Genomic DNA, 13,563 nt, shown 5'->3' with positions numbered 1-13,563 from the left:
ATCCAACCGTTATTCAGTCATCTTAAATGTTTGTTAAAACGTGCGTGTCCTCAGGTGAAGCGTGTGGTGGTGTACCTGGGCAGGGATAAGACTATGCAGCTGCTGGAGGAGCTGATGTGTGAGCTGGACCTGACAGACCCAGTGAGCTCTGCTGTCACTCACATGGACAACCCTCCTTACTACCGCATCACCTCCAGCTACAAGATCCCCTCCGTCACCTCAGCAGGTATATATCACACTGTCCACTGTCCCTCCTCTATGTTATAGCCCCACTGTCCTGGGATAGAACACACAGATGCTTGATGTTTCTATGGTACTTATTTCCCCATCTACTCCCTCATGGACTGTTGGACTATGTATGACTGTCATAATGACATTGTCTGTCAGGTCCCGTGTAGCTCAGTTGGTAGAGCATGGCGCTTGCAACGCCAGGGTTGTGGGTTCGATTCCCACGGGGGGCCAGTATGAAAAATGTATGCACTCTAAGTCGCTCTGGATAAGAGCGTCTGCTAAATGACTAAAATGTAAATGTACCAACCTAAACCTTGTGTTGCCATAGTTCCTAGATGCCTTTCCCGATCTCTGTCCACAGGAACCACCTCCAGCAGTAACACCATGGTGCCAGGAACCGACGGTCACCATGACAGCAGCAAGAATAAAGACCCCAACATGGATGACAGGTATGAGGACACACACTCAGTCTCTCACTCACACACTGAGACACTCCCAGTGAGACTACAGCTGTCTCACTCTGTCTGCAGTTACACCCATCTGGACATCTACAGTGGTCTGAACAGTAACCTGAACCGTCAGCACCACCGCCTGGAGTCTCGCTACAGCAGCAGCTCTGGAGGATCCTATGAGGAGGAGAAGGGTAAGAGACAGCCATACTCCTCTATGCTTTATATATACATACTGTACATCCATGTTGCCACAGGTGTGATAAGCCACTGTTTTCGCCAGGTGACTCCATGCCGCTGTATGCGAACTGGCGTCTGAAGGTGATGGACCACAACCGTCCCGAGCCCCTCCCTTTCCCTCCCACAGGGGGCTGCTGGTCCCCTCTTGTGGACTACCTGCCAGAGACCAACACCCCTGGAGTACCCCTCCACAGGTAACCTCTACCCCCCTCCACTTGATCTCTGACCGGTCTGTGTGACCTTTCCGCTGACCCTCTGGTGTGGTGTTCCTCAGGTGTAACATCGCTGTCATCCTACTGACTGACCTCATAGTGGACCATGGGGTCAAAGTGGAGTGGAGCGCCTACCTTCACCTCCTGCTGCACTCCATCTTCATAGGTATCTCACCACTCGCCTCTATACAACTGGCTGATTACAATCAGAATTTACAGGCAAAACAAATGCAAACTCTACTCTTGCCAGTGTTCATCATGTTCATGGAATAGATTTTCTCAGCAGTCCCTTGTGTTGTTTCTCCCCCCTCCAGGGTTGGACCACCAGCACCCTGAGGTCTACGAGCACTGCAAACGCCTACTGCTTCACCTGCTGGTCGTCCAGGGGACTAACAGCAGCGTCCAATCCCTGGCCTCCGTTCTATTGCGCAACCGAGAGTACAACGACCCCAAGGTGCTGACCGTGAAGCCACCGCCCCACGAGTTCAACCTCACAGGTCAGTAGCGCTCTGCAAAGATCTGAGTAGCTTAGCTCAAGAGCACAAATATCCCTTTGCCTGGTTCTGTATTGTCCAATAAAATCAGTAGGGGGCAGAAGAGATCCATGTCCTCATTTGCTCTCCAGTCTTCACAGATCAATGTATGAAATCGGAAGTTTATAGTGATTCGTCAGCCACGAATCGCTCATGTGTCTGTGTGTTACTCATGCAGGATTGTGTGACTTTGTGCCAGACTACCAGCCGTCTCCCATGACAGACTCAGGCCTGAGCTCCATCTCCACGTCGTCCAGCATCAGCCTTGGTGCAGGAGGAGTCCCCCTGCCCCACCTCACCCCCACCCTGATCAACGAGGTGGACGTCACCACAGAGCAGTACGAGAAGGTCAAAGCCCTCATCGAGTTTGTCACCGCCAGGTAGTAACTAACACTCAACTACACTACATTTACCTGAGAATCTGTTTTTTTGCGCTGTATGTGGATGTCTCTGTCATAGCTGTATATATCAGTTTGTCTTGTGTGATGTAACCCATGTATCTGGTCTCGCACTTGCAGCCATGTCTGAAAGGATGGGGTATTGTTCAATTGCATGGGTTTGCGTGTGCTAATACAAACATTTTTGACTTGGGATGAGAATATCAGGGTTTGGTGAGTTGTGTGATGATAGTGCTGACTTCCCTCGTTTTCTCTCCTGATTCGGTCTTGTCTTTCTGTCCTGCAGGAAGCGGGGGCCCCTGTGGAACCATGAGGATGTGTCACCCAAGAACCCCAACATAAAGAGTGCTGACCAGCTGAGCGTGTTCCTCAGACATGTCGTGACCGTCTTCAAACAGTCCCAGTCAGGTCTGTGTGGTTTTATGCCTGTTCCTGTTCCCCCTCTACTGCACTGACTGTCCTGTCTGTTGTATTTCTTAGTGCTAAAATTCGCGTTAAATATCCCTCTATTCTTATTTGTGTCTGTTACATCCATACGTTTGTATATTGAATATCTCTGTGGCTGTTTGTGTGTTAACCAGGTTTCCAGCTGGAGCAGTTGCTGAGTGAGGTCGCCCTGCAGACTGCTCTGTCCTGCTCGTCTCGTCACTATGCAGGGCGCTCCTTCCAGATCTTCAGGGCTCTCAAGCAACCCCTCACAGCCGCCACACTTTCTGATGTCCTCTCACGCCTCGTAGAGACAGTGGGCGACCCTGGAGAGGAGGCACAGGTGAGCTAGAAGACCCACCGGTATCAAGACAACCACCTTTAAGTATGACCTTTGGGCTATCTGCTCTATTAGTGTTATCACTAACTTCTGATCTCAGATGAGCGAGAGTATAGCCGCTTAAACAGGCACTATGCTCCAGAGGGTTCAGCCACTCTGACCGGTGATCAGTGTCGATCAGCAGCTCTATTAGTAAGCAGAGCCACTGGGTACTGCAGTATCAGGAGTCGGTTTGTCTGGGTGGTTGACCTCTGCTCCTCTGTCTCCTCAGGGTTTTGTTATCGAGCTGCTGCTGACTCTTGAGTCAGGGATCGACACGCTCGCTGACACTGTCAAGAACTATGACCTCCTCACTGCCTTGGCACAGTAAGCACTGACCAGTTAGATCTGGGCAATTCCACGTTAACTGACAATCAGACTCCAATTTTTCACATTAAAATGTATGTCTAACAAAAAACAATGATTGCGAAGTTAAACAAACCATACAACTTTTGTATTATTTTCAATGGACATTGTCACACTGTTACTGTGGAATTGCCCATCTCTAATACAACACCCTTTTCTCAACTCACACTCTCTAAACACAGATTATCGACACTTTAAAACCCTGTGTTAGTGAAATACTCAGATTGTCATTTCTTATCCTGCAGGGCCTCTGCCCATGAGCACCTGCTGGGGGCCAAGTTTGCAGCCAATAGGAAGAGCACGGGCCAGCTGAACCTGAGTAGCGGTGGTCTGTTCCACCACGGCCACTACCCCCACAGCCACACCCGTAGCAACTCCCTCCGCGCTAGTCTCATGGGTGAACGTAAGGGAGACCGTCGCCGCAGTAACACCCTAGACATCGCTGACCGGCTGGCCGGTAGCCACGGCAACCTAGCCCGAACGCAGAGCTTGTCGTCGTTGCGGGAGGGTGGCGGAGGGGGTCCTGGGGAGGAGGCCATCCCTCCTGTGGACCCATCCAACCTGATGGCTACGGTGTTCTGGATAGCAGCCTCCCTCCTGGAGTCGGACTATGAGTTTGAGTACCTGCTGGCCCTGCGGCTGCTCAACAAGCTACTGGGCCAGCTGCCCCTGGAGAACGCAGACAGCAGGGAGAGGCTGGAGAGGGTGCAGGCCAAGCTGAAATGGTACAGCTTCCCTGGTCTGCTGCAACTCTTCCTCAAGGGCTTCACCTCAGCCTCCACCCAGGAGCTCACCATCCACCTGCTCAGCAAGCTCATCAGCGTCTCCCGCCACACTCTGGTCGACCCCTCCCAGGTGGCAGGTAAGAGAGCAGGTATTGATCTTATTCATTTTATCCAGCTTCGTGCTTGGTAAATGCCACTAATCCCCCTAGAGCTTGCTGATGGGTCTAGACCTGTTTCTCTTTCAGTGTTAGCTCAGGCCATCTAGATTCACTTGATCCTGATGTCTGTTGCCGTCTCCTTGTAGGTTTTCCTCTGAACATCCTGTGCCTGCTGCCTCACCTCATCCAGCACTTTGACAGCCCCACTCCGTTCTGCAAGGAGACGGCTGATAAGATAGCCAAGGTGTGTGCCGAGGAGAAGTCAGCCACGCTGTCTAACCTGGCCCACATGATGAGCCTGTACAGCACACACAGCTACTCCAGAGACTGCACCAACTGGATCAACGTGGTGTGTCGTTACCTACATGACGCCTTCGCTGAGATCACCTTCAATCTGGTCACATACCTGGCCGAGGTAAGCACCCGCAACACCAGGCTTTCATAGCAGTAATGAGGAGAATCAAATCTGCCAACTTATTACATAGTCAGCCTACATTACAACCACTGGTTAACCTCCATTTACAGTAGCTTGTGTTTTTTTTATTATGACAAGTCAGCAGAGTTGATTATTGATCAGCTGGTAATCAGATGTCCAACATCTAACCCATGCCAGCTGCTGTGAGAGACAGTTCCTAACCCTTCCTCTCTCACCCCCAGCTGCTGGAGAAAGGCCTACCCAGCATGCAGCAGTCCCTGCTACAGATCATCTACAGCCTGCTGAGTCACATTGACCTGTCGGCTGCACCTGTCAAACAGTTCAATCTGGAGATCATGAAGATCATTGGCAAATATGTCCAGGTGAGACCTGGTTTCGCCCTTTAGATTTCAGCTCAACTCTGACACTGTTTAGGCCTCGTCTCTGAGAGGGCGAGAGAAGAATGAATGGGAATTGGCTGATACAGGAATATACTGTATGTGTCGCGTGGCTCTTTCATTTCTGCAGATACAGCCTTTGGTGTGTAAGAGAGTGAATATGTGAGGGGGAAAAGCCAGAATGACTCCCTCTCTACAGAGTGACGCACTTGAAGATTAAAGCAGGTCATGGATCTCAGGCCATTTGGACATAGTCAGCCAGCCAAGGCTCTTTATAGAAGAGCCTTTTACCAGCCCTGACCCCTGGGCTTTAAATGCTCTTCAGCCAGAGCTGCAGCTGGCCTGGCTACCACTCCTACTCTCCCCCACCCAGCCTGAGGACAATTCTCCACTCACCGACCTCAACAGCAGTGTGTGCTTTTGTACTTTTGTATTATTTTGTTAGTGTGCAAGTATGTGTTTGAATAGAGACTATTAATTCAGAGTTCTTTCAAGGTTGCTTGTAAGGGATGTCAGCCTGGTCCGAGTAGGATGGAATACGCTGACCCTCAACGCAGGGGCCCCACAGGGGTGTGCGCTTAGACCCCTCCTGTACTCCCTGTTCACCCACGACTATGTGGTCATGCACGACTCCCAACACCATCATCAAGTTTGCTAACGACACGATGTTGGTAGGCCTGATCACCGGCACCGATGAGAGGAGGTCAGTGACCTGGGATAACAACCTCTCCCACAACGACAGTAAGACCAAGGAGCTGATGGTGGAATAAAGGAAAGGGAGTCGGTCGATAGAACTTAAAGTTCCTCGCTGTCCAAATCACTAAGGACTTAAAATGGTTCGCTCACGCGCACATCATGAAGGCGCCACAGCGTCTCTTCCCCTTCAGGAAGTTGAAAAGGTTTGGTATGGACCCTCAAATCCTCAAAGTTCTACAGCTGCACAATTGAGAGCATCTTGACTGGCTGCATCTCTGCCTGGTATGGAACAGCACCGCTCCTCAATCACATGGCCCTACAGAGGGTGGTGCGGACAGCCCAGTACATCATTGGGGCCAAGCTCCCTGCCATCCAGGACCTCTGTCTCTGTCAGGCGGTATGAAAGGAATGCCCGGAAAATCGTTAGACTCCAGCCACCAAAGCCATAGACTGTTCTCTCTGCTTCCGCAAGTGGTACCGGTGCATCAAGTCAGACACCAACAGGCTCCTGAACAGCTTCTATCCCCAAGCCATAAGACTGCTGAATAGCTAACAGAATGGCTACACAGACTATCTGAGTTGACCCTTGTATTTTATTTTTACACTCTCTATGCACACTCACAGGACTCTACACAGTCACGCACACTGACACTCCAACACACACAGAACATGCACACACAAATATACTGACTCTACACACACAAACACACACTGACATGCAATCGTAATTTATGCTGCTGCTACTCTGTTTATCAAACATCCTAATGCCTAGTCACTTTACCCCTATACATATCTACCGCTATCACTCCAGTATCTCTGCACATTGTAAATATGGTATTGGTACTGACCCTGTATATAGCTCTTATTTTTATTTGTTTGTTCTACCTTGTTATTTGTAGTACTACATTCATATTGATTACTGCAAAGGTTGGGTTTGGAGCATGCAAGAAAGGCATTTCACTGTACTTGTGCATGTGACATTAAAACTTGAAATAGAAAATGGGATACAGTATCATAGGGGCACTGACTGTAGACATGTTGTTTCTTCACATCTGTGGATAGGCCTAGAATTGGATGGTGTTTTGGGAAAGAACAAGAGGTTTGAGGTGAAAGACAATATATTTCTTAACTTTCCTAGAACTGAGGGGTCCTTCTAAAACCATTAAATCCTCTCCTATTGACAATCTAACCAACACCACCTCTGTTCCCCAGAGCCCGTACTGGAAGGAGGCCCAGAACATCCTGAAGCTGGTGGTGTCTCGGTCGGCCAGCCTGGTGGTGCCAGACGAGGTGCAGCGCTCCTACAGCACAGAGTCCTCTGGATCCCCAGAGATCGCCTTCACTCGCATCTTCAACAACTCCTCTAAGGAGCTGCCCGGCAAGACGCTGGACTTCCACTTCGACATCTCAGAGGTGAAGTCTTGCCTGTGTAAATTTATGTTTTTAAACTATTGTGCTTTGTGTTTTATGTTGTAACATGTCTTTGTATAAAACTTTATCTGCTGCTATTTTGGCCTGGTCTCTCTTATAGAAAATATTTGTAATCTCAATGAGACTAACCTGGTCAAATAAATGTAAGTACAAAAAAGTATATTTCTCAGACATCTGTCCAGACCTGCTTCCTCTTGTTATCTTTTCGTCCTTCTCCGATTCAGTTTTTTCACTCTTTCCATGTTTCTCTCACTCATCTTTTACCCCTACCTTTTTATCAGAAAATAATCAGACCTGTATAATCGAGATTAACTGGTTTAACCTTTGACCCCCAGACGCCCATCATAGGGCAAAAGTACGGGGACCAGCGCACAGCTGCAGGGCGGAATGGGAAGCCGCAAGTCATCGCTGTGACCCGGAGCACATCCTCCACCTCCTCTGGATCCAACTCCAACGGCCTGGTGCCTGTCAGCTGGAAGAGGCCCCAACTCTCTCAGGTACTTTCAGCCACGGGATATGTTACAATGTGGTTTGATATGTTTAACATTGAAATGTCTTATGCATTTTTTTTGTTAATGTTGTCTTATTTCAGAGGAGAACCAGAGAAAAGCTCATGAACGTTCTCTCTCTGTGTGGTCCTGAGTCTGGCGTTCCCAAGAATCCTTCTGTAAGACACCTGGCATGTCAAACTGTGAGCGAGCATGACTAGTGATCAACTTCAGAAAAATATATCCCATCCCTCCATGTGGTTATTGAACATGTTTACCATAACTGTACTATCTCTGTCTGTGTTTAGGTGGTGTTCTCATCCAACGAGGACCTGGACTCAGGTGATCAGCAAACCAGTTTGATCCCCACGGTGGAGGAGGTGGTGAGGGAGGAGGACATGCAGGGAGAGGATGCAGGAAGTGAGCAGCAGTTTGGAGTCTTCAAGGACTTTGATTTCCTGGACGTGGAGCTGGAGGATGCTGAGGTGAGGGGTGATTTACTGTACACTAGGAGAAGTCATCTGTACACACACACATATTTTTAATGTCTTGCATATGATCATTTGCAATAGTTGCTCTGCTATTGCATCATTTCAGATCATGTTGTGATGGGTGACAGTAAATGGTTTCATTCAGTGTGTGATTGTGTGCTCGTGCACTCAAGTACGTTTGAGTGTGTGTCTTAACGTTTGTGCGAGTGTGTATACAGGTCTTGGTATGACTTTTCTTCCATGTTGTCCTCTAACTGTCCCCACTGCCTACTTTTCCTAACTCACATGTTACCTTTCCTCTTTTCCTGCCACAAGGAGTTGCAGGTAAGTTTTGGGCCAGCAGGACCTTTTTAAAGCTGCTCTCCTCAGTGCCCTGGTGTCCCTCTGTCAGTCATGTGATTGTCATCCTGTAGAAGCACCTGTTTTGTCAGTCTACAAACAGGCAGCCAATGAAGCATGCCACAAATACTTGTAGTTTCATGATCGATGTAGTCTGCACTTTGTCCTGATTTCCCTCCTCTGTGCTTTTATTTCGTTTAAAAGTAAGTTTTGCAGCTCTATGTCCGAAGTGATAAGGGTCAAACAGCCTTCGAGAAAAGGCGTTGTTTCCTCCACTTCCCATTACTGCAAACACAGCTCTTTAGATGTGGCATGTTAGTGGCATACTTTGTTGTGTTTTACTTCTGTTTTCTTGTGTACTTGTGCTGTTGTGATCCATCCACATTTTCGACAGCTATCTCAAACTTCAGTTAGTTCTACTGGAATCTAACTGCTGTTTCCTTGGGTGCCCTGTAGGGGGAGAGCATGGACAACTTTAACTGGGGCGTACGTCGGCGCTCCCTGGACAGCATGGACAAGGGGGAGGGAGACGGGGACACGCCATCCCTGCAGGAGTGCCAGTACACCGGGAGCACGCCCAGCCTCAACCTCACCAACCAGGAGGACACGGACGAGTCCTCTGAGGAGGAGGTACTGAGCGCTAGCCAGATTCTCACCCGCTCTGGCCTCGTAAGTCTCACCCACCACCAGGGTGCCCCTCTCCCCCTCCTGCCCCCATGCTCCTCACACAGCCCGTTGGCATGGTGTGTGTGTGTGTGTGTGTGCGTCGGCTGAGCAGAGCTACTACCTCACCTGGTATGGCCTGGGGCTAGACGCTTGCTTCCGCTGGTAACAGTCACTATTTCCCTCCCTGCCCCCCTTCACCCCAATCCTAGATGCTCTACCCTAATTTTACCCACAAACCAGTACCCCCTTCCCCCAGAAGTTTGTTTTTAGGTAAGTAAAGTAGAGACACAAACTGTACTTCTAAGAATCAGTCCAGTTCAGCTTTCTGATATGTTTAGGTCACAGACATAATATGTATGTGAATCAATGAACTAACTGGGAGGTTAGCTACAATAAAGTGAAACTCAAAGGAGTCCATAGCATGCCTGGTCAAAAACCTATTCAGTCAAGTTACAACTGGCATCAAATTAACAGCATGTTCCTTTGTGAGCATGAACCGAATATCATTTTAACCCCCAAACCTCTGGCTGCCTTTCTCTAACATCTCTTTGCTTTGCTAAAACAAAAGTATTCCCAGGCTGTTATCAACAATATGCTGTTATTCCTAGAGCTGCTCTTCAGTCTATGCTGTACTCTTATTCCTCCTTTGCGCTTGATATTGCACTGTGCGAGTGAGACTGTGCTTCTAATGGCCCTTGGGCCCAAAGACAGATCTGTAGTAACTTTTAAGCAATGCTACCATGAGCATGCAGCATGTCATTTGCAGACAGAATAATGTGATAGCTTTTCGAATAACAAGAATGTTTTGTAATAATGCCTGGAATATAGCAGATATTTTTTATTGGTAAACATCTTACTCTTGTATGCAAAAAATTCAGTTTAATGTTTTTTTAAATAACAAAAATACACTAGCAGATATCCTGGAGACTTGGAGCAGAGGACCATATAATATCAGAGATATTTCATTTAGTATTTACTATCTAGTTCCAAATGGAAAAGTTTAACCGTTCTTTGCGTCCGTCTCTCACTCCAGATGAACAGTGACTCGGCTACGGACGATGCCACGTCCAACCACGTGGACTCTCTGCAGCAATCCCAGGAGTCGTCCAGCAGTGCCCTGACAGAGGAGACCACGGCCCTGCTGCCCCGCCTGGACAGCCCTGCACTGGAGATGCCCCGCTCTGACTCAATCAACAGTCAGCTGCCTGAGGTGCGACCAATCGGGAGAAATAAATTGGGGTGCTCCGGCTCTTTCTAGCTCCTTATCCTCCTCTTTTAACCACTTTCTACCTCTGCTGCGCTCTCTGGGTCACTCGTTTTTCACGCAGAGGGTTGGTGGCCTCCTCCTCTCTCTGTCTGTCTCTAGGGAGAGAGCTGTACCTGGGGTGCAGTGGGCTGGCTCTTGTCCTGCCTGTTCTCTGGACAGAGCAGTAAGGGGTGCTCTCTTTCTTCATATCTCCCTCTCCGTCATCTCTTTCTCTCCGCTTGTCGTGCTGCTCTAGGCTCGTGGGTGCTGTGGTGGGCTAGCTCTTGCTTTCTCTGATTTTAACTGGTTCGTGGTTTTTGCTTGTGTAATTGGGGGAAGAGATCATCGTCAATGCTCACCTCAGGCTAGCCGAAACTGTTCACCTCTCAATTTGGAACCAGAACATTAAAAACGAAACCCCTCGTTAAATACCTGCTGAGCATTGGACACCAGCGGGGCAGACCCATATGTGAGTATGAACTAGTTAAGTCAGCTACACTAGAGAGCATTGTGAAACGACACAGAGACATGCATTAGATATAACCAGTGAGAACAGTTAACCAGGGAACACAATCAGGTAACCCATACTAACATGTAGTCACTAACAGCTTCCATTAGTCCATTATCTACCACTACTAACCTGTGGAACTAACCATGGCGAGTATGCACTCTTGCTCAACACCTCTTCCACACAATGTATAGTTCTGTCTTTAGGTTTTGTGTTGATAGTATGCTGCTCATGTTTGTCCCCGACGACCCCATTCTGAATTGACTGTCTCATACACACTGACACAGGACATACACTTGCGGATTGTGCGAGTGAAACTGAGAGATGGGATATTCAACGGGGGCTGTTCAGTCAGAAAGAACACCCCGTCTTTTCCCCAGTAATGTGAATTGAGCTTCCCTAGGATCTCACTGCCCATACCCATCAGCTCAAGGACATCTCCCCCATGATGACCCCAGCTTTTAGTGTAATGAGCGCCAGATAAAACCATCAATTCTCTTACTCATCCCCTCCATGACGGCCCGGACGGCCACCCACTCCTAAAAGCTTTCCATAATAAAGCCACAGTGACGCACTGGCAGCCTGCCACGCTCTCCTCTCTTAATGCATTAGAATCTTAAATAGAGGGAAACAAGGCACAGAAAGAACAAGTCCTTTCAATGACATGTTCTAGATCCCCCTGTACTCCCCTCCTCCCTCCGTGGACGTGCCTTGCATGAACACATTTTACTTGTAGTGTTTCCTGTATAATGACTCATACTGTGGTTTAATGCAGATAACTGCAACTGCAATTGCACAGCAGTTTGTCATTGTCAGTTGGGCAACAATGTGGCTTTGTGTTCAAATGTCACGTTTTAGTCTTTTATGTAACTAGTCATTTAGTGTGATCCATAAAATGTAGTTTATGATCCATCCATACGGCTTGGACTGCATCAGAGTCAGAGGAGGCTGGAGAGGTGAGATTGGCTCATAACAATGTCTGGAATGGAGTGAATGGAATTGTATCAAACACATGGAAACCAGGTGTTTGTGTGAGACCATTCCATTCATTCCGTTCCAGCCATTACTATGAGCCCGTCCTCCCCATTTTTAAAGTGCCACCACTGATCAGAGTGTAACACATCTCATCTATCTGAAGGCTTGTTAGCTCTCCCAGCCTGTCTGGCCATGATGTCAGTGTTTTATTACCCTGAGGGTCACACTCTTAATGGCAGGCCAAGGCCAGCACCATAGATTGATATTGGCCCTTTTCTTTATTGCGTTCCCTTTCTCTAGAGAGACACAAAGTTAGAGTATGAACTTTAAAGTGAAAATCAATCTCTTGAATTATGCTGATCATGACCTCTAATATTATTTTCTTTAATGTTATATAATGAGATTAAGCCAGTAATGTTTTTATTTCAGGCATAGATAAAGGTTAAGTAGATCAGTGGTTCCCAACATGGGGTACTTGGCCTATCCACAGGGGGTACTTGGCCTATCCACAGGGGGTACTTGGCCTATCCACAGGGGGTACTTGGCCTATCCACAGGGGGTACTTGGCCTATCCACAGGGGTTACTTGGCCTATCCACAGGGGGTACTTGGCCTATCCACAGGGGGTACTTGGCCTATCCACAGGGGGTACTTGAAGACCCATGAGACCATAAGCTTACTGGTAAAATGAGGGGGTACTTCAGGGGTACTCCGGGCAGAGCAAAATTCAGTTGGTAAAAAGGGTTGGGAACCACTGAAATAGATATTCTTAGAGAGACTTTTAGAAGAACCAGTTCTGGTTCTGTAAGGTCTCAAGATAATGTATCTTTGTATAATTTTGCAAGGGTAGTGTTTTAGTATATATCCGACCTGCTCTTGAGCTCCCCCTGCTGGCTGTTGTTTAGGACGGGGTGAGCATGACGGCAGCAGATGAGCTGAGCAGCAGCGTGAGCACGGACACGGGGTTTGGCAGCAGCGCCCCCCCTCTGCCCCCTGAGCTGTGTGACCTCACAGACTCCCAGGATCCCCACGACGACCTGGACCCGGCCCACCCTCCCCCTCCGGCCATAGACACCCCGCCGGGGTCCCTCTGTGAGGAGAGGGACTCCCTCACAGCCCTGCCCATGCTGCTGCCCCCCATCCTAGACAGCCCCTGTGGCTCTGTGTGTGAGGAGGACGTGACGCTGGCGCTGAAGGAGCTTGACGAACGCTGTGAGGAGGAAGAGGCCGACTTCTCCGATATGTCCAGGTAAGACTGCTCTACTCTGACTTTACTGGCCAGTATCAGAGGACCTGTACCAGTGGCCAAATGTGCAGTGGTTGTGGCCTCTAGTCAGATATCTGTTTATATGATCAGGTGTATATTATTCATTGCCTATTGGCAGGTATACATTGATCCTGTCTCTAGATTGACATTCTGTGTACATTTGCATACCTATTTTCAGTTCATACTTGCATGTGGAGAAGCAGAATCTGTGGGGAGTGAGCCAGCAACCAGAGTGTTACTGGCATCAATATCTCAGGTGCCACCTACTGCCGATGTGCCCTTGAGCAAGGCACTTAACCCCCTAACCTGCTCCAGGGGCACTGCTCTGCGGCTGACCTTGTGTTGCTCCCAACCTGTTGTGTGTGTTGTGTGGTGGGTCTTGGTATTGTGACAGCAAGTATTGTATTGTATGTGCGTTCTGTGTTTGCTCAAGTAATTGATCGATTGGAGGGCTGAGTGTGTCGGGTGAGGTCTGTCGGGTCTGCCTGGCTCATCAAGGTGGGCCAACTCAGGCTAGAGGACACTGA

General features: G+C 48.7%; 1 protein-coding gene across 6 annotated transcripts in view; it reads left to right on the top strand.

Annotated features, from left to right (window-relative positions):
• The window catches only part of LOC311148814 (protein furry homolog-like), a 76,789-nt gene that overhangs the window by 51,292 nt on the left and 11,934 nt on the right, over positions 1-13,563 (top strand). For 3 of the 6 annotated variants that reach the window (XM_084185803.1, XM_084185808.1, XM_084185806.1), the window contains 20 exons: positions 55-226; positions 593-680; positions 762-874; positions 964-1,114; positions 1,195-1,298; positions 1,447-1,629; positions 1,844-2,045; positions 2,350-2,471; positions 2,645-2,832; positions 3,101-3,195; positions 3,480-4,096; positions 4,264-4,532; positions 4,775-4,915; positions 6,839-7,039; positions 7,393-7,554; positions 7,650-7,724; positions 7,854-8,030; positions 8,832-9,044; positions 10,075-10,251; positions 12,675-13,018. In XM_084185803.1, coding sequence (XP_084041929.1) covers positions 55-226; positions 593-680; positions 762-874; positions 964-1,114; positions 1,195-1,298; positions 1,447-1,629; positions 1,844-2,045; positions 2,350-2,471; positions 2,645-2,832; positions 3,101-3,195; positions 3,480-4,096; positions 4,264-4,532; positions 4,775-4,915; positions 6,839-7,039; positions 7,393-7,554; positions 7,650-7,724; positions 7,854-8,030; positions 8,832-9,044; positions 10,075-10,251; positions 12,675-13,018 — 3,794 coding nt within the window. Of the gene's footprint in view, positions 1-54; positions 227-592; positions 681-761; positions 875-963; positions 1,115-1,194; positions 1,299-1,446; positions 1,630-1,843; positions 2,046-2,349; positions 2,472-2,644; positions 2,833-3,100; positions 3,196-3,479; positions 4,109-4,263; positions 4,533-4,774; positions 4,916-6,838; positions 7,040-7,392; positions 7,555-7,649; positions 7,749-7,853; positions 8,031-8,831; positions 9,045-10,074; positions 10,752-12,674; positions 13,019-13,214; positions 13,293-13,563 lie in introns of those variants that run through there. The other 3 variants (XM_084185804.1, XM_084185805.1, XM_084185807.1) reach the window with 3 other exon arrangements.

The sequence above is a fragment of the Coregonus lavaretus genome, assembly GCF_964263955.1.
Source record: "Coregonus lavaretus genome assembly, chromosome: 21".
Lineage (NCBI taxonomy): Eukaryota > Metazoa > Chordata > Actinopteri > Salmoniformes > Salmonidae > Coregonus > Coregonus lavaretus.
The sequence above is the reverse complement of the archived record's forward strand: the minus strand, read 5'-3'. Positions and strand labels throughout refer to the sequence as shown.